General features: G+C 36.6%; 1 protein-coding gene across 7 annotated transcripts; it reads right to left on the bottom strand.

Moving 5' to 3' along the window:
- Positions 1-1,205: 1,205 nt before the first annotated feature.
- CCDC181 (coiled-coil domain containing 181) lies at positions 1,206-20,553 on the bottom strand. 7 transcript variants are annotated; one of them, XM_079107434.1, is made up of 8 exons: positions 20,279-20,553; positions 19,440-19,520; positions 17,893-18,030; positions 15,776-16,720; positions 12,657-12,803; positions 4,745-4,867; positions 2,756-2,910; positions 1,206-1,552 (listed from the first exon to the last, which is right to left on the bottom strand). In XM_079107434.1, exons 2-8 carry the CDS (start codon positions 19,488-19,490, stop codon positions 1,390-1,392), a joined length of 1,722 nt encoding a protein of 573 aa, XP_078963560.1. In that variant the 5' UTR covers positions 19,491-19,520; positions 20,279-20,553; the 3' UTR covers positions 1,206-1,389. The 7 variants fall into 7 exon arrangements, with proteins under 7 accessions (XP_078963560.1, XP_078963562.1, XP_078963563.1 ...); XM_079107436.1 differs by lacking the exon at positions 19,440-19,520; XM_079107437.1 differs by lacking the exon at positions 19,440-19,520 and having other exon boundaries at positions 17,893-18,012.
- Between the last annotated feature and the right edge of the window lie 365 nt (positions 20,554-20,918).

Raw genomic sequence — 20,918 nt, 5'->3', positions numbered from 1 at the left:
GAAAGTGCAGAAGAGATGTAGCAGATTATGGTTATATGGAATAAAGAAAAAAGCAGAAACAAAATAAAGGGGGAGAGAAAGAACACTAGTGTTTTGGCTGTAAGCAGAAGAAAAGAGAAAGGGAAACAAGAGAAACAAATGTGAAAACAATATAAAACAAAATCAAATTATGCAAACCAAAAACCTAACCCTCAAAAGATAAGGCACACAAAAATAACATTAAAAATGAGAAAAAGAAACACGTATATATCTGAACCACTCAGCACATCAAAAACTCTCTTCTCTACCCTTCTGTTCTTCTGTCTCTCTCTCGCCCTCTCTCTCTTACACACAAACCAAAGATGGGAGTGGTTGGAGAAAATGATTCTTCATGAAAAATGACAAAATTGTCTCCACTGAGGTGGTCCAGTCAATGAGAATGGATGGTCCTTGTCTATGCCCAACTGTCTTTCTGTTTCTTCTTGAACAATGGCTGGGGGTTGTTAACCCCCTCTTCTTTTTGTGCTGCTCTCTGAGCTGCCCGCTGGAGTGGCCTAAATCTGAAGCTGGTTGAAATATTTCTCAGCTTCTCTTCTCACCAGTACGAGGTCAGATGAAGTTGTTCTGTCAGCTGGAGTTTTGTCTGCACAGACAAGATCAGTGTACTTCCAGGATAGAGTTGTTGGAATGAGGGTTGTAAAACAACCCAAATTTGTCTACAGGCTGATTAGCAACCCCACCAGAATTATATTCCTATATACAAAAAAAAACAAGCCACTCAGAAAGTCAAGTGTTGTATGTTTTCTCTCATAAGTGGAAGCTACAGAGAAAAAAGCAAAAAATAAATAAATAAAAATAAAAAGATCTTATGAAAACAGAAGGGAGACAGGCAGAACATAAGATAGTTTTGGAGAGGGGAGGTTCAAGAAATTAAATTGATTTATGTTATGTGCATGTACAAATATGTCATAATGAATCCCACTACAATGCATAATTACAATGTATAATATAATGCATAATATGTAATTATAATGCACAAATAAAAATATTTTCAAAAAGAAGCTACTTCCCCTGCCTGAAATGTTGTTGCAAAATTTAAATGATAGTAAGAATTAAATAAATATATCCCTTTCTTTTGTTCTTTCTAGGTAGAAAGAAAGGTTAATAATTTAGAAGTAGAAAAACACGTGTTATTTGTTTCACGAATTACAAAATATCATAGCACCTTCCAACACTGTAAGATAAGTTTATTTTGTTTTAATGTTACAAAAACATATATTTATTGTCAATATCACCAAAAGATAAATTCTTTTTCCATAATTTAGAGTATTACCAAAACACAAGAGCCATAAAAAATTATCTCCAAAATTTTGATGACAGCTGCTGCCAAATGAAGTATTTAATATACCTTCAGCTGTAAGGATCTGTAAACCGAAAAGTTTTGGCATCTGGCATGTTATACAGGTGGTTCTGTAGCTGTTTAGAACGTCTTGCTTCTAGTCGGAGCTGTCTAGTTCTCTCCTTCATAGTTTCTTGCTCTGCTATTTTTTCTATGCGTTTCCTTCTTAGCCATCTATAAAAAAGGCATGATCAGATTTGGTGCACATCCCCTAAATTCACTTTTCACACTCTAAGGTTAGGAAAATATTTTTCACATTGAAATAATGTTACAACACAAATTATTAAATTATTAAGAGAAAAATTTCAGGCTTATACCTGAAATTCAAGAAGGTATAGTTAATTAAGTCTATCTTATGATGAAACTGCCAACTTGATTGGTTGTTAGTAATAAACAATGTTTTACAAGTGCTTTAAGTCCTACCCTTTTTTAGTAATATTGCTTTCTAAGCTAATAACTTTGATAGATCCCAAGTAACATGTTCTTTGTACTTAGCCAGGTTAGAAATACTAGCATGATTCAAAAGCAGTGCCTCACTCTTCTTGATAGGGAAATTATAGAGCTCTTGCTGTTCAATGCATAAAATAAGTTCTTCCTTAGAATATAAAAACAAGACTAAGCATAAACACATCAAAAAAGGTTAAGGAAGAGTCCACATTCTAAATAATCTAGTCAGTAAAACAAATCTAGTGTGCTTTGTTACTTAGAGTAACATCAAAAACTATTACATACACATATAGCTAGTATATAATTATGTATGTGGCATGGGAGCAGGCCTATACATCTATACACACATATAGTTCTTTTCAGATATAAACCTAAATAACTAAACTATTAGAATAAAAAGAACTTAAGAAAAATCATAATTTTCTATGAACTTGAATTGGATATGAGTTGAAGTAAGTGGCCTCTAAGTCATTTATGTGTCACTTGGTGAAAAAATGGATATGGGTTGGATATTAGATGCAATCATTAATAAAATAAGCAGAGTGAACAATAATACATTCAGTATGACTCAATATTTTAAAATTATATGTAGAGAAAAATACCTAGAAGATATGCATTCTAATGCTATCAGTCATGATTTCTGTGTGATGAACATGTAAATAGCTTCTGTTTACTCAATTGACATTTTTTGTTTCTTTTATAATAAAAAGTTATGAAAAAGAAAAAAAAAAAAAAAGAAATGAACTTCAAATAAGTCGACTCAATACTTACTAGTCCCTATTTTCCCCAAGGCTTGCTAGCAAAATTATGAAACCGCGTCTGTATTTTTAGAATTAGTAAGATAATACAGTTTTACCCAGATAACTGGAAAGAAATCAGGTTAGCCTTAAAAATGAAAAAGAAAAAAATCAAGCCATGTCTTGAACTTACTGTTTAAAAGCTCTTTCACGGCCTTCTGTTCCTTTCAGGAAGAATAAGCATTCCTCCTGTTTTCTTAGTTCTTCTGTCTTCCTTTCTTTCACATGCTCTTCATGTTTTTTCTTAAGCCACAATCGAAAAGCTTCTTGTGGATCTCTGCTTTCCTGCTGATTAGAAAACAGACTTTAATTAATTTAGAGAAACCAAAACTACCTTCTGAGACCCTGTCTTATGTGACCCTACAAGAACACACTGCCCCATCATCCATTTTTCATAACAGCACCAACCTCATCACCTGCATTCTAAGTATGCAGACCTCCTCACCCTTGAATCAGCAATGCCGATTACCCTTCTGTCAGGAAATTCAACACTGAACTCAATGCCATCTGTTTTCTTTCAGAAATGTTATTGAGAGCATTGGGGATGTAGTTCATTTTTAGACCACTTACCTAGCATCTGTAAGCTCCCAAGTTGTATCCCAGAACAAAAAACAAAAGACAACACAAAACCACACATAAAAAAGGCTTACTGATTAAAAGCTGTGATGTTTAAAAATTGGCCCCTTTGTCAAAATAATTTTGCACAAACATATACAACAAAGAACTGAAGAAATGCTGGGTACAGGAAGTGAGTGGAGTTGAGGTGTGAGGGGCAGTTTCTAAAGGAGCTGATGGAAAATGGGCTATGCTATATGATCCAACACTTGTGCCATCCATCTTTTTATTAAAACTCAGCTTTTTTAAGTTTTAAGAATATCTGTCAGAATGTACTTAACTGCTAAGCCTATCTTCGAAACTGTAATTACTATTATGGAGGGTAGCATCAGGATTTTAGCTTCAGAGAATTTTCCAAAGTTGAAAAAGCTCTCACTTGGGGAGAAAAAGGGAGAGGAAAGGGACGTATTTGGAACTCTCTAGCCTGGGAAAAAGTATGACTTTATTATGTGGACGCCTAGCTAGAACACAAAAGGAAAGATGCACTCATCTAATGCTTGCCTCAAATGGGAGTTCTATGACAGACCTTTCCTCCATCTTACCTTTTCTCTTATCTGTAACCAACATTGGCAAGTACACTCCCATCTAATTTATAAGATTTATGTAATTCAGGATCTTGGATACATGAATGAACTTTAAGGAGAAAACATTTGGATCTAAAGGATGACTACTGAACACCTGGAAGGTTGGGAATAACTGGAGATAACATGAGGTGTATATGCTCTGGAATTGTGGATCAGAAGAGTATAGCATTCAGGGATGTATGGGAATGATGGGTACTCCTGTTCTTTCATTCATTTGACAGATATTTATAAAATATTTACTACATGGCAGGCATATAGGTATGGAGTTTCATAAACAAAAACAAGGTTCCTCTCTTATACATTCTATGCCTACACTAGCCACTTGTCACGAGACCATTTAAATTATATTTAAAATTCATACCAAGTGTGGTGGCATACATCTGTAGCCCCAGCTACTCAGGGAGATCCCTTGAGCCCAAAAGTTTGAGGTTAGCCTGAGCAACAGAGCAAAGACCCTATTTAAAAAACAAAAAACCTAAAATTCAATACCTCAGTCCCACTGGCTACATTTGAGTGCTCAATGGTCATGTATGGCTAGTGGCTACTGTATTGGACTGCACAGATACAGAACATGTCCATCATTTTATAAAGTTCTCTTGGTCTATATTATTCTATGTTAAGAGAAAAATCAATGATTGATGATAGATATACTGGATTCCTCCAGAGAAGTACAAGAAAGAAAGCGTAATAAAAGGAAAGGGAAAGAGAAAGGATGTTATTTAAAGAGAGAGAGGGAGGAAGTTTTGGGTTATCTGGGAAAAAAAATATTTCAAGCATTATTAACAGTAAGAGCAAAGAACCTGAGAAGGGATTGTGTTTGGCATGTTCAATAAGTAGCAAAGGAATCAAAGTGAAGCTGTAGCAAAGAGGCTGAAGAGCAGAAGATTAAGTAGGGAAGTAGCCTCAATCAGGTAAAGTACAACCTTGTGGGGCATGGTAGGAACTCTGGATTTTATTTTGAGATAAGAAGCCATTAGCGATTTCTGAGCATCCATGACAATCTTCCACATTTTAGAAGGATCATTCTGGCTGCCATGTGGAAAACACTGGGCAAGGGAGAGGCAAAGTACAAAAAGGGAACCGGTTATTATTTCATAGCAGTCTAGCCAATAGAAAATAGTGCCGTGGATTAGGGTAGTGGAATTTAGGATATACTTTGAAAGTAGAACCAACAAAATGTGCTCAAAGATTAGATTGTAAGTGTTGTATTATGCTGTAAATGATTTTTTTTTTTTTTTTCGGTGCTGGGGATTGAACCCAGGGCCCCTCTACCAACTGAGCCATCTCCCCAGCCCCTGTAAATGATTTTTGAAAAAAATTGTTCCACGTTTTTTGTTATCTTATGAATCTAATATAAAATCAAATTTATACATTGCAAAAAAAGAAAAAGGAAAATGCAGCTAACTTCCCAAAAAACTAGTTGATATAATGCATAAAGAATTCCTAAATGTCAAAAGAAAAGGATCAATACTACTAATAGAAAGCTAGCAAAGGATTTTTCTATGAAAAGAAAGTTCAAACAGCATGTGTGTGTGTCAGTCTCATAATAATACTAAAATCAGACAGCATTTCCTACTGACAAAGTTAGTAAAGATAAAAACACTGGAAAACACACTTCTTAATGAGGGTGTGGAATATAGAAACTCTCACACACCATCAATGACAGTATAAGTAGTTCATCTATGAGAAACAATTTGTCAATGATTTGTCAAATTTTTAAAAAGAAATACCCAACAATACTATCTCCTCAAATGTAATCCTCCATTTAAACTGTTATATTTGAAAATTAACATGTATCCATTGATAATTGCTTATAGGATTTTTTAATACCAAAAAGTTTAAAAATCTACAATGTTAAGAAACGGGAATGATTAAGTAAACTGTGATCTATCCACATAACGAAAGACTGGAAAATCTCCATCTACATACCAATACGAAATCACCTATAAGATTCATTCAGCGAAAATCAAAAGTACACATTAGTGGACAGAATTTGGGTTTACATCTACATATGTCACTTTTTTTATATCTATAATTTATATATATATATATTTATTTATATCATTCATATATACATAGATGAATGATAATACTCCTGAAAAGCACAAAACATTGCTGATTCTGGTTGCTACTGGAAAGGGGGAATTTATTAGCTGGGGAAGGCAGGAAAAAGAATTCTTGGTACATTTTAACTTTTGACTTAAATTGTATTGTCTATAGCCACACTACCCTGAATGTGCCTGATCTCATCTGAGTCATATTGTATTGTTTGCATTATTTATTGAACATGCACTGACTATTTTTAAAATGTTGCTTGTAAAAGATTTTCAAAAGTTTTCATTTAAAATAATGGGCATGATAACCTCAGATGAACCAAAAAATGGGTATAAAAAGGCACATAAATCCCAAGCCCCTCATCTTCCTGAAAGGAAATCTGAATCTTTTTCATTACATTAATTTTACACTTCTAAAATGTAAGGTAAATCAAATTGCAACTAAAAGTCTAGCATCAAAATTATATATATATATAAAGTAATAGCAAATAACTTTCTACACTGGGGGAATCAGAAGATAAATATATTAAAAAGAAATATGAAAACAAAGAATTATAAAGATTAAATATGAATAATAAGAGTAATGGATAAAATATCTGACTAAGGAATGAAAACAAAAGACTATGAATTCGAAATTTCTATATCCGGTCATGAACGGAGTAACTGATATCAGACCCCTTTTTACCTTAATCAGCTGAAAAACCAGAAAAAAAAATGCAGCAGCTGTGACTATTGACATAAATAAAAATACACGCTAGGGCTGTGGTTGTAGCTCAGTGGCAGAGTGCTTGCCTGGCATGTGCACTGGGTTAGATCCTCAGCACCACATAAAAATAAGTAAAATAGAAGTCCATTGACAACTAAAAAATATTTAAAAAAAATAAAAAAAATACATGCTAGAGCCCAATGTTCACCTGGCTTTTTACTTTCTTGTCCATATTACAGGAAAAGGGAGGCATGGCATAGAGCAGTTAATGGTCTCATTGGTCTCACAAAGCAGAGATGGGAACTTGGGGCTTTTAGGACCTGACTCTCCAGGTCAGAAGAAAGGAGTCATGCAGAGGAGAGCTCAAAAAGACTGTTATAGGGGCTTCTCCTTGGCCTTAGCAAGGAATGGGCTGTGCGTGTATAAAACAAGGATCTATAAGTTCTATTAGAGAGCAGCTGGTACAAGTGATGAAGATACCAGGAGTCACAAGTTCAGTGAGTCATTAGAGTCCAAGTTCAACAGAGTGGGGATACCTCACTGAGTACTTCCAAGTAAAAAGGACATGCTTTGGGAGTAAGGGCTATGCTTTAAGATTAAGAACAAAACCAAACAGACCTATCATAGCAAAGCATAAAACCAAGTCTGACAGGATAAAGAGCATTCAATATTAACTTCCTACTGGAACAAAATCAAATACCCTTTAAAATAAAATAATGTAATCCAGACTCCCTACAAGTAAAGGTCTACAGAATATATTACACAATTAAAAAAAACCATTGGACGTTAGGAAGAAACAAAGTGTGTGATCCTTGATCCAGAAAAGAGACCATCAACAGAACCAGATTCCGAGAAGATACAGATACAAGGACTTTAAAACAGGTCTAACAATTTTAGGAAGTTTTAAAAATATGAAATAAATAATGTACAGATAAGGAATTTCATTAAAGAACTAGAAGCTTAAGAAAATAAAACAAGTCAGAAAAACACCTAAATCCCCCAAGTAGTCTTAATAGTGTAGAGGAAACTACAGGAGGAAGTGTCAGCACCTGTAGATGAATGAATAAAATTTATGCAAATCAAATAAAAAATAGTTTTTTAAAAAATAAACATAAATTTATTAATAATGTGAGGTAATGAAAGCATCCTATCACGTAAAACTGATTTCCAAAAGGAGAGAAAAAAGGTGGTGCGAAAGAAAATTTCCAAGAAACAGTAGCCATAAATTCCCCAAATATGGTGTAAAACATTGACATACAGATACAAGGAGCTCAGCCAAACCCAAGTCAGGTTGATTCAAAGAAAATCAGACATCTAATAAACTTTTGAAAACAAAAGCCACAAAATTTTTAAAGCAACAACAGAAAAAGACACACTGTATACACAGGAACAAGAACAATATAGGAATGATGCTTAACTTCTGGTTAGAAACAATGAAGGTCAGAAAACAACTGAACACCATCTTTAAAGTGCTAAAAGGTTAAAAAAAAAGTCATCCCAAAATTACATAATAAAATAAGCATTAAAAATTATATATTTTGATACATTCAGTATAAATATTATGAGCCTTAGATTAATGATTTTTAAAACAATGCTGAGACATAGCTAAAAAGCTTCTAAGAAAATGTAACATTTTAAAAACATCTGACTAATCCATAATGTTTTAGTCAGATTTTTCACTGTTGTGCCTCAAAGACCCAACAGACCAACTGTAGTGGAAGAAAAGTTTATTCAGAGGCTCATGGTTTCAGAGATCTCTGTCCATACAGAGCAGTTACATTCCTCAGGGCTAAAGGTAAGGCAGAACACCATGGCAGGAGAGTGTGGTGAAGGGAAGCAGCTCACATGGCGATCAGGAAGCAGAGAGAGAGGACTCCACTCTCCAGATACAAGTATACACCCCAAAGCCGCGGCCCAACGTCCACCTCCTCCAACCACAACCTACCACTTCAGTTAATCCCTGTTGGGGATGAATTCCCTGACTGGGTTAAGACTCTCACAACACAATCACTTCTCCTCTGAACCTTCTTGCATTGTCTCACGCATAAGCTTTTGGGGGATACCTCACATCCAAACCATAACACATAGGAAGGCAAAAAAGGATGAATAATGGGCTTCAAAAGAGAGGGAACGGGGCTGGGAATGAAGCTTAGTGGTAGAATGTTTGCCTAGAATGTCTGAGGCTCTGGGTTTGAACCCCAGCATGAAGGGGAGGAAGAAGAGAAGCAGGATCATGAGAAGGAGAAGCAGCAGGAGGAAGAGGAGGAGGAGAAAGAGGAAGAGAAGAAAAAAAAAATAGGAACAAATAGCTAATAACAGAATGGTAGACTTAAAACTTACAATATCAATAATTAAGTACAAATTAACTCCAACTAAAAGAAGTAGATTTCTGGATCCAAATTTATGCTGTCTGCTTGAATCATTCTCTAAATACAAAGCCACTTGGTATGGCTTCAGTGACATAAGACAAAACTGCCTTCTAAGAAAAGATGGGCATTTCATAATGAAAGAAGGTCATTTATCAGGAAGACAGAAAACCCTAAGTGCATATATATACATACAATCCTTTAAAACAAGTGAAGCAAAGTTAAACAGAACTGAGATAAAGACTAGAAAACAATAAGTTGGTAGTGTTAACACCACTTTCTCAGTAATTCACAGAACAAATGGGGGGAAACAGTAAGAATGTGGAAGCTTTTAACATCACCATTAACCAACTCCATCATATTGATATTATTATAACCCTACATCCAAAGGCATAAAATACAAGGAAGGTAAATGATCATGGAAAGTTCACCTAGATATACCCTATATATACATACATTTGCATGTGTGTATGTACGAACACCCCACACACACAATGCATATATTACTGAGCAAAGAAAACAAATTTCATTGCAAAAGAAAGATATTTTTAGCTATTTCTCCAAAAAATATCTTTAGCTACTTTTACTAAAATGGCAATAAAAATTCTATCACCTAAAATCTTTCTTTCTTCTGATATAAAAAAGGTCATTCAACAATATGCTGAAAGTATGTTCTGAAGACTATGACTCACATTATATATAATGCCTCATAGCAATAATAAACAAAATGCACTTATCACAATGTTATAATAAGCCAAATTAATCAACTACCAAAGCTTTAGTAGGAAGGTCATAAAAGTACTTCAGAAATCTCATTAAAGTCAGTTTTTTAAATAGACATGCAATGTATCAAAAAACTTTTAAATTTTTTAAAAATTTTTAAAAATTTCTTAAAGTAACTACAAAGGAAAATATAACCATGATGTATTCTTACATAAAATTATTTGAAATAAATTATTTGATATGGCCCATGTTTTGAAAATGATATTCAAGGTTATGATTTCTGTAAACAAATAGAGTACAAAAAAAAAAAGGAACACTAAAGTATACATTGATTTTTACAAATACCTAATAAGAATTACATTAGGCTGAATACCCTGAGGCCTGAAGGCCCATCAGCCTGGAAACTAGCAGCAGTACAGGCACAGCTGTGTTTTTCATGATCAGTGATTGGGAAACACAGGTTCCTCTTGTCTCCTATACCCTTAACCCTTACAGCAATGTGCTGTGATTCTTCCAATTCTTACTTCCTTCCCTCCCTCATAAACCTTGCTAGTGTGTTGTCTGTAATCTATTCAACAATATAAAAACTTCTTAACATCCTCTATCCGCCTGACCCACTGAGAGGGCCCTGGCCTTAAATCCTCTACTTATGCAAAGCCTGACTTGCCCCCAAGGAACAGCTTCTTCTCTCAAGTAGAATCTATATATTATATATAATCCACACTTGAAGGACTTCAGAGGGTACACAAAGATCCCCACAAACATCCCATTTTTGAAATCAAGTCTCCCCATTCATAGCTTCAGTCTCAACACCTCTCCTGATCACTACACAATCTTCCCTATTTAATCTACAATCTACAATACAATATCACTTGAATGTTTTGTAGGTACCTCAAACTCAACAACTGAAAAACTGAAATAATTTCCCATATCAGTATCTTCTTTACTGTTCCAGGGAAGCATCAAAGGGTGTTTAATAAATGGATACAGCAGGTGCACTTATAATATTCTTTTGGGAGTTTATTATAAACCAGTCCCATAAGTCACAAGGAAGTAAAAGGACTATATCCAGTCTTATGGGAAACAGGGAGCTGAGGAGGACCAAGGTGAGTCTAGGGACTTGGAGGTGCATTCCCAGGGAAGGGGGGGTCCTGTAAGGGAATCCAAACAATCTGATGAGACTCCAAGAAAGCATAACAAACAAACATCCCTGGGGAATCGGGCTCACATCTCTGTGGGGCTACTTCCATAACTCTGTGGCCACCGGTCAAAGAAGGGCTCAAATCCCTGGGGGATTCTAGGAGGTGGGCCCTTTATGCCTGAAGGGGGTGTCCCTGGGCCCATAGGTGGGGGAGGACCCACCAGGACCCCCTCTGTAGGTCTGTCCCAAATAAACCTGAGTTACTATTGAGCGGCCCCTCCTCTCTATTTCCTTCCCTTGGTTCTTTCCCTACAATCACGTAGTCTCTAGCCTCTCTCCTTCCGAGATGATTACAAGATGGAGCTGAAAGTTCCAAGCCTCTAGTCATGGTTTAGTCTTTCTCTCCCAGTCCTATCCAGGAACCAGCAAGTTACCTCATTAGACAGGAATGTCTATGGGATTAAGAGTTCCCTGTCAGAACAGGAGTCAAAGACCAAATATTAGAATAAAAGACACACCTAGTACCCCTATTGTTCGGGAAATTACAAGTGTTTTAGGAGCTCTGTGCCAAAAACCAGGGGTAGAGACCACAATATGCGTAATTATTTTTATTTTACAAACATATATAAATCCATGCTTGTAGAGAAGCATGTATATTATTATTTGAAGACAAAAAGATGAACCACATATACTGTTAAGTATGATGTGGGAAACATTCACTCTTAACATACTGTTGGAGGGACTATAAATTGGTAGAACAATGAACAATTTGAAGTAAATTTTACATAGTTAACCAAAAATTTTACTCTGAATATTCAAGAGCCATCAATTCTACTCTTAAAAGATGTTTCCCAATAGAATGTACATCTTTACTGTAGCACTGTTAATGGCACAATATTGGAACCTACCTAAACACTGACAAATGAGGTATGGCTTAATAAATTAACAGTGGAATACCACATATCTCTTTGAAAAGGAAAAAGAGATCTAAATGTAATAGCCTAGAAAGATATTCATGACGAAGTGAAAATAAACTACACCATAAAATTTTGGTCAAGTAAATAAATAAACATAAATAAGATGGATTTGTATCACATTGTCAAAAATGGTTATCATTGTGAGATGAACCTGGAAGAGCTAAGAACTAAATTTTCATTTTTTACTTTTTATTTACTTATTTCAAAGTAGTGAGGATATGGGGTTTTCTAAACTTTTTCTTGAATTTTTTGTTTAAAATTTTTACAATTTAAATAATTCAGTGTCTTTGCTAGTTTTTATATAAGATTTCCACATGTCTACTTTAAGACTAGTCTGAGAGAGAATTTATTTTTGCTTCATTTGAATAGCAAAGCTACACTATCTTGAAAAAATGAACTGGTATTTTCTGTTTTCCTGGGCTATGAACATTTGTTTGTTGGGTGGTTATTTGCTTGAGGTGCTGAGGATTGAACCCAGGCCTCACAAGCAAGGCAAGTGTTCTTCCACTGAGCTATACTCCTAGCCATTATATTTTCATTGTGAAAAAGGGTTGCTAAATTGCCCAGACTGACCTCAAACTTGTGGTCCGCCTGTCTCAACCTTCTGTCTCAATCCCAAGTAGCTGGGATTACTGGTGTGTGCCACTGTGCCCAACTATGAAAGTTTGAATAAAATAGGAGTCATTTTATTTTTATAGTTTCTTAGAACCTAATTATAAAGTCATCTGCACGTTCCAACTTTTGCAGATCTTTCACTACTCTTCTAGGTCTTCCACAGGTTCTTAGTCTTATTCAGACTCCCTTCTTGTAAACAAGATTGGTTTTCACATCTGTGTGAACATGCTTTCCATAAAGAAGTTTTACTTACTCTACTGTTCATATCTTCAATTTGCTTTGCTCGTTGAATTCTCCTCATTTCTAGAACCTGCTCTCTTTTCTTTTGCAACCATGCTTTAAATACCATGTCATTCTCTTTTCTCTTTTCTTTCTCTTCTTCTATTTTCCGTTGTTCTTCCTAGTGGAAAGTATATGAAAATACATTAATAAAATTGTATAAGTTATCAGAATGGAGAGAGATATTTTGAGATCTAAACTTAGGATTCTCTGCCCCTGAAACTTTCCTTCTGAATACTGCAACTTCTTAAAAAACAGGACTTCAAATATTCTTAGAGGAGAAATAGATAAGTTAAACTGTAAAGTCTATAATTACATAGAGGTACAATACACAGATGATTTTAGAAATACTTTGGATCTCTCTTCTATGCAATTTTCCATCAAACTGCAGTTTTGCAAAAGGAAAACCACACTCTAGAAGCAATATAAATGTCTTAATTTATATATTTTATATACAATTATGTGGGTATATGCTAATATGTAATACATATTAATGTGTACAATTTATAATGTTTTATGTTATTGTTAAATGTATTGTGATGAATAGTATTGTACCTATGAAAGGAAATGCCATAATCATTTAGAGACGATACCAGTACACAGGTAAGACATGACATGCTCTCTGGGTCTTGCTTTAAAAATACAAGGAAAGAGGAGGAGGTGAATTAAATATGACAAAATCTCAATGACTTGAATCTGAGTGATGGGGATACAGAATAAATACTGCCTTTATAGGTGTTTGAAACTTTTTATTAAAATGTTTAAAAATGTTTTTCAAGTAGTTTATGTTCAAAACATAACTTTTTTGCTAGCAGAAAGATATTTAGACATTGGGTTAATGATCAAGAATAAAGTGAGTTTTTTATCTGAATTATTCAGTTGATGTTATAAAAAGGAGTTACTTACTCTTGAAGGGGGATGCTGAAATCAGTTGTTTAGAGCTATAAAACAGTAACCAAGACCAAAACAGCAGAGCACAGCTGAAACAGCTCCAGGCTAGGAGTCAGGCCTAGGTAACAATCCACCACACTGGCTTGGGCAAGGTGCTGAACTTCAGTCTCCTTATGCTTGTCTATAAAATGGAGCTGCAGCAAGAAGTTCTTACGTCTCCTCCAGTTCTAAATTTTATCACTTAAACGAACTAAATTATTCAAGTCCATGATTAAATTATCTTCAAATAATGGAATTCAATGTGTTTTTCTTACATTTTGTCAAACCACCAAACTCTTCTAATTCCTTTTGATTGAACAAAAGAAAGGCAGTAAAGCAAAAATCTGACTAAACAACGTAATATATCTTTGGAAATATCTATATACTATTTTCTGTGCCGTAAAGTAGCGTACATTACATAAAATGTCAATTTATTAAAGATTAAATTTTAAACTTGCTCATACATTTTCTCCCCCCACCCCACCCTCAAAAAGGACTTTGGATTCCCCACATGAACACACACAATATAACAGGATTATCTTTCCAAAGGGCTTATTTAGGTACACTACACAAGCGCCATCGGTCACGGCACTGCCAAGGGGAGCACTGAAATGAAGCTCTTGGGTCAGAAGAGAGCGCAGCAGCCCAAACAAGCAAGCTCTGGGCGTAAGAAAAGCCATGCTTTCTCCTGAGACCAACTGAGAATGCTTAAGAGTCTTAGCAAAGCACTTCAAGAGCATGTCTTGACCAAAGGGAAGTTTAGTTATGAGGATCCTCACACAACAAAAGTGGATCCCAGAACAAGTATGTGTGACATCTGGAAAAGAGAACTACCCATCACATATGCAGGTTAAAGTTTACCATCAGGTCACTGGTGAAAGGGCACTGAAGTCTATATAAAACCCCGTCATGATTCTTATAAAAATACGCACACAGATGTGTTTGTGTATAGAAAACACATGATCCAGTCCTTCTCAATAAATTCTTCTCTATTGTCTTGAAGTTCTGATACTTTCAACTATTGTTTTATACCTGAATCATGTAAACCGGGCTTGACTGTTGAGTTCGGATTTTAGTGGCCAAGTGAGCAAAGCTCTGTGAGCACAAGCCCTTCCATGCTCCTGCCTGAGTCTCACATCCTGACAAACGCATTTTCATTTTTTTAGCTAATGTGAATTCCTGATCTAAATGTCAGAAATTTCCCTGATGATTTCTCACATGAAATTGAAAACACACCATTTCTCAATGGATGCCAGAGAACTTGAACTTTGATTCCAACTTTACTACTAAAAAGTTGAGTGATTTTGGTCAAGTACAGTTTTCTTTTTATCTGTAAAATGATCATTAAGGTCCCTTCTAATTGTAAAATTTATCAAGCTATGATTTTGTTGAGATTTGGTATTTACTATTGGATTATTAGGTATCCCATTAGTCAAGAATTAGAGCACTGATATAATTTAGAGAAAACTCACCAGTTTAAGTAGCTGGAATTTTCAATTATAAGTATATAGATTTTCACTTAAGAACAAAACCAAAAATCAAATATTTAATTTAAGATTCCATCCAGAATTTTAGAGATATTTTAAGCTCTACTTTTTCCCCCTTTTCTTTTCAATGTCTGGAACCAAACCCAAGGCTACTGTGCATGTTAGGCAAGCACTCTACCATGGAGCTACACCCTCCAGCTCAGGCTCTCTTCTTTATCCAAAACCAACATCAAGGGGTTGTAGATTAGAAGATATACAAAGCACACACACATAAGAGAATCACAATCCAAGTCTACCTGTTGCCTGCCAAACCCCAACAAACCCCAACTCTGTGCCTTCATTTTTCCATCTGACATCTGATTTCCTTATATCTCATATCAAAGTTACTTTTAGCAGTCACAACTTCTCTAAGTCTCACCTTTAAATCAAAGAACTGAAAGAAGTCATCACTGAGATCTCCTCTGCCTCTCATACAGATTCTGCTGTGCTTTGTGATGCTTATGAAAAAGGATCACGGTAATCACAGTGCTTGTTTCATAAATACACATTCTGAACACTTAACAATGAAAAATAAGCAAAATCGCCAATACTTTGAACAATGATTTCAGTTCCTATTGCATTTATAAAACATGCAAATATACTCTATTTTCAATATAATGTCCACTTGTATCCTTACCTCTTTCTTTAGCTTTTCTCTCTTTTGTTCTAGCTGTCTTTGGAGTTCTTTCTGTCGAGGGGAAAGACAGTATGTTGAGGTCACTGAAGATGTATTTGCAGATTGTGTCCGGTGGTGAGATTTTCCATTTCCTTTACTTCTGTCTGAGTTGGAGGCAAAGCTTGGACAAGTCTTGGGGTTGGGTGGTGGCTGAGGGACATAAGCCAATGGCTCTCCTGCTGAGTGAGTGACAGCATGAATCTTTACTGCAGGCTCTTCTTTCTTGACACTATTGACAGAGGAACTGGGAGATCTGAGTAACAACTGCGGAGGTTCATTTTCTGTACTATTGATATTATTAATGGGGGGCAAAAACCCCTGACTCTCTATGTCTTGTAAATTCAGAAGTTCGAACTTTCCATCTCTCTCTACCAGTATCTTCCTATCTTTGCTCTCGTCACAGCTTCCATCAGTAAGTGACAGCAGCACACTTTCTGACCCTAACTCATTGGAAATATACAACTGTGAGAGTTTTCCACACATATTTTCATTTTCAAAATAATTTTTGTACGCATCATTGTCTTCTAGTGGAGGAACTTCCAAATCAACTAATTTGTCCTTAAACTTAAGTTTCCTCTCCCTTTTGTAGTTCACAGGTTCTTGATTCTGTAGAAGTTTGTTAGCTTGTATAATTTTCTCCATTATGTATCTCCTTACTTCCTCATCCTCTTCCTCCTCCAGGTCTTTCTGGCTTTCTAGTTTGGAATCCTGAAAAGAGTTTTCACTATCTGAATCTGATATAGGGTCCAAAGGCTGAATACTTGGTACAGAAATGAAATCATTTCTTCTCGGTGAAACCTCACCCCTCAAGGATGCGTCAGGGTCAGAAAGCTGTGTGATGTGTTCTACTTCTGTTTCATTCTCTTTTGCTTCCTCGTTAACATTCTCTTCTTTCTTGCAAACCATCTAAAAAAAGGATATGAGGTTTTATTTTTTGTAAAACTGTTCATTTACTATGTGGACAATTCAAAATGGACTTTTTCTACTTCTGAATTTTATGAATGGGAACATGCAAGTGCTTCCTGCTTGAACCGCACGGACAACTCTACCCTGTGTTCTGGACTTGCACCATTCCAATCATGAGAACCTGGCTCAACCTTACCACTCCGGGTATCTCTGCCTCTACTGGTTCTGATTATTCTGTTCAAATTCATAAAGCTCCCTTTAAAAACTACCTTAGGAAAATCTTCACTTTTGATTCTGTGGTCTTTTGCAAACATTATCTACCCTGTCTTCTCCATCACTAAGAAAGCAAGATGGAACTAAGAAATCTGCTTTCTTTTCCTTAACCCCCTAAATCAGGCCTCTTCTCTAACTACTCTCATTTTTAGCCTTCTAAAGTCACCTACTCATATCCCAGTCTCAGCTCTTTTCCTCAGTTACTTTCCCTACTTCTCACACAAACACACACACATAAAAATTATATAAATATACATACACACTGTATATATGTAAAGAGAGAAAGAACCTATCATGAACCAGGAACTGGCTAATTTTCCTGAATTTCCCTTCTTCATCTCTCATAAATAGTATATGATCACTTTTAATGGATTCCTTTTTCCTAGAAGTGTTTTATGGTCAGTCTTTGACTCTTTTTTCTCTATGTTCCTTCCTCTAAAAAGCTAATCCAGTCTTCAAGTTTCAGATATTAGCTTAAATATTATATTTTTAAGGGATTTTTTTTATTTTTCATTGACATTAGAAGTATAACCCCATGATTTCACTATAGAATGTAGGAACTGTGCATGCTAAGCAAGTGGGAGGTGTATGTTTTTAGTTTTGAAGCAATAAATCAGGATTTTATTATTTAATAATTTAAATTATAATTTTGTAATTATTATTTTAGCTTCAAGTGTTATTTAATCCCTGTTATCTCATTGCCCCATGCCTTAGGATATAACATTTAAACACTCTATGCCTCAATTTTCTCATCTCTAGGATGGGAATAAGGTATTTTTCCAAGGTACAACAAAAACTTTTTGTGAGGTTTAGATGAGCTGATATGTCAAAATCTTCAAGAATCACAAAGCACTTTGTTAACATAATTATTATGAATATTGTTGGCAATTTATATATACCTCTATTATGTTGGTATCACTCTTTTCTTTTTCATTGATTAGCCACTCCAGGTCCTTTTCAAAATCATCTTCATATTCTCCATTGTCTTTTGATTCCGAATCTTTATTTTCATTCATTTTGTTTGTTAAAGAATAATGCTATAAGATTTTAAAAGATAAGGTATATGTAAGTCCACTTTAGAGGTAGAATATGGTATAGAGAGTAATATTGAAGGTAAGTTAATTAACACATAAAAATGCACCTAACAGAATGTCAAAACAAACATATTTGCATATACCCTAATGAGAGACTTGCAATGGCATGACATTTCTATATGTGGATATTCCTAACAGCCTTATACCACCCCACAGTTTCTGAAATGCTAATCTAGAAGGAGATTTAAAAAGGTAGATAAGAAGACTGAGGATTAGAAAAGGATTTCCACATCCCCTGCCAATCATTAAAACACTGTCCAGTCGGAGCAAATTATTTTTTGTTTTACCCACTTACATTTGCTCATGTTCTAATAAAAATGAGTATAACGATTTCCATCCCTAATTTCTCAAACCTTCTAGTAATTCACAAGGCATATTTGTAATCTCAGAGCTTTAAATTTTTTTTTTAGTTGTAGATGGACATAATTATTTCATTTTTATGTGGGGCTAAGGATTGAATCCAGTGCCTCACACATGCAAGGTAAATGCTCCACCACTGAGGTACAACCCCAGCCTTCAGAGATTTTTAATAAGTACCAACAAATTCTTACTATTGGTAAATGTTGATTTCCATAGAAGTATAAAATGTATTCTATATAATATACATTTTTCATTTTAAAAACTTTCATACCTAATACTATCAAGAAGATAGTAACAGTAAATAGAATTTTCAGATAAAATTAAAGTTATTAATTATTCTACTTAACTAATCAACTGGAGAATTATTATTATTTCTTAAGTATTAGTTGTACTATAATTCATTCAGATATTTATTTCTTTTCAACTAAAAATACAAAATGAACTTTCTTAAAGAATTCAAAAGTAAGGCTTCCATAATTTTTAAATCAAATGTTCAGAGCAATAATATTTTGTCCTGGAGAAACCAATCAATATTCAGAGTAAGTTTATTTAAGACTGCCTAGCTGGAGGACAGTTGAATCCCTTAAACTGTATTTACCTACCTACTAATTAGAAGTAAGGGCACAATGAATGATGCAGAATAAAGTAAAACTCAGTATAATCTGAAATAAGTAAATAATAGTACTTATTATCACAGTCACGGTGCCTTGGGATAATCAGCTCCTTTGCAGACCAAGGATCTTAAATTTATTAAGATGTTTAAGTGACATTACTTTTAGGACAAAAAGTCTTTGGGACTCTTTAGTACTTTCCCTCATTTTTATAATAAACCTAGTTCTGAACTCATAAGTGGTTTCCTGAAAACCTGAGGAGTTGTGCTTTATTATTTACAAAGAATCCTGCCCATGTGAAAACTCAGGTTTAAACTAAACAGAAAAGTATAATAAATAAAAATATAAACATATTAGGTGTTATTAAATTGTATATTATACCTTAAAGAGAAAAGCCATAGTGAAGTAACTGAGCAGTAAATGTAGCTGCATGAAATCTGAAATGTAATCCTATTCCTGTAACTTCAAAAAAAAAAAAAAAAGGCACGCCTGGTGCCGCAAGTAAACAGAGGACACAAGCCATAAACTCTTGCCACCCAGCCTTGGTGGTTTCAAAACGCGCCGCAGGACACTCGACCCCGCGGATTCTCTGATCTTCCTCCCCGGAGGCGTCGGGGCCGCACGCAGTGGACACGCCCCAACAGAGGCACCCTGCGCGGACGAGGCCGAGCCCTCCCTTCCTCTGTCCACCGTGCGTCCTCACGTTCAGCTTAACACCTGTCGTCGGCAGAGCTCTACGCAGGTGGCAGGGCCCCGACGCCCGCTCCCAGGGACACGCCGGGAGAGGCCGAAGTCCACTCTGGCCGAGGGGCGGACGGAGCCGGCGTGGCCCGGGGTCCGCGGCCTGGGCGAGAGTGACAGCCGCACCCGGCACTCACTGGCCCGTCTTGCCTCGCTGCCTCCTAAGCACGCTAGTTAAAAGCTGCCGGCCGACCGCTGGGACGCCAAGGCGGCTGTCTTTAAAGGCACAGTAAGTAGTAGGAAGCACAATGGATCGGACTCCGGTCCTGGAGCTATAGCATGGCAGGCGCCAGGCTCCCAGGGACCAAGCCGGCACCTCTCGCGGTCGGAACTTGGCGGGAAAGCGGTGCGGAAAAAACTCCGGGGGCCCCCCGAGGTCCCAGCAGAAGCCGCCCCGCTGCACTGACGCCCGCCCGCCGTCTGCCCCGGGGCGCCGCGACCCGTCCCGCCCCGCTCCCCGCCCTCCAGCCCCCTCCTGCCTGGGTGAGGCGCAGCGGCTGGGGTCACAGAGGTGACCGCGGGAGTCCTCGCCTCCTGCTTCTGAGCTCTGACAGCGAGGCGACAGAGACCCCAGCACTCGTTCCCGCGGCGGCCAGGACTGGGATGCCATGGCAACAGCGCGTTTCCGCGTCCTCCATCCGGGCCTCTCTGACGTAACGGGCGGAAGGCCTGCGCAGGCGCAGACGACACCCCGCCCCTCCCGCGGTTGCGCATCCCCGCGCGCACAAAGGACCCGCCCGCCGCGGTTTCCTAGGAGACGACCGCCGCGCTGAGCCCCCTGAACTTTCGCCGTGGTCGCGGCTGGGCCCGCATCGCTGTCTTGGCGGTGATTCCGTGGGCAACTTGCTAATTTACATGGATACCTTCTAGAAGTGCGTTTCTATATACCATTTGCTTCACCGTTAATCTCAAAAAGCAGTCTCGGTTTTCATTGTATTCTTGACCCTCAACTCTTTTTTTCCTGAATCAAAATCAAAACTTTACCCAAGATGACTGTCAAAGGAAATAGGATTTTTGTTGCAGCTTTCAAATTTATCAAAATGATCAACTACAATTTTCTCAAATCCTCCTTTAGCGTCTTTAGGTATAAAAGGAAAGCAAGGTGAATTTTAGATTGTG

This window comes from Sciurus vulgaris, assembly GCF_902686455.1.
Source record: "Sciurus vulgaris genome assembly, chromosome: 12".
NCBI classification, from domain to species: Eukaryota; Metazoa; Chordata; class Mammalia; order Rodentia; family Sciuridae; genus Sciurus; species Sciurus vulgaris.
This window is presented reverse-complemented; position numbering and strand designations above follow the sequence as displayed.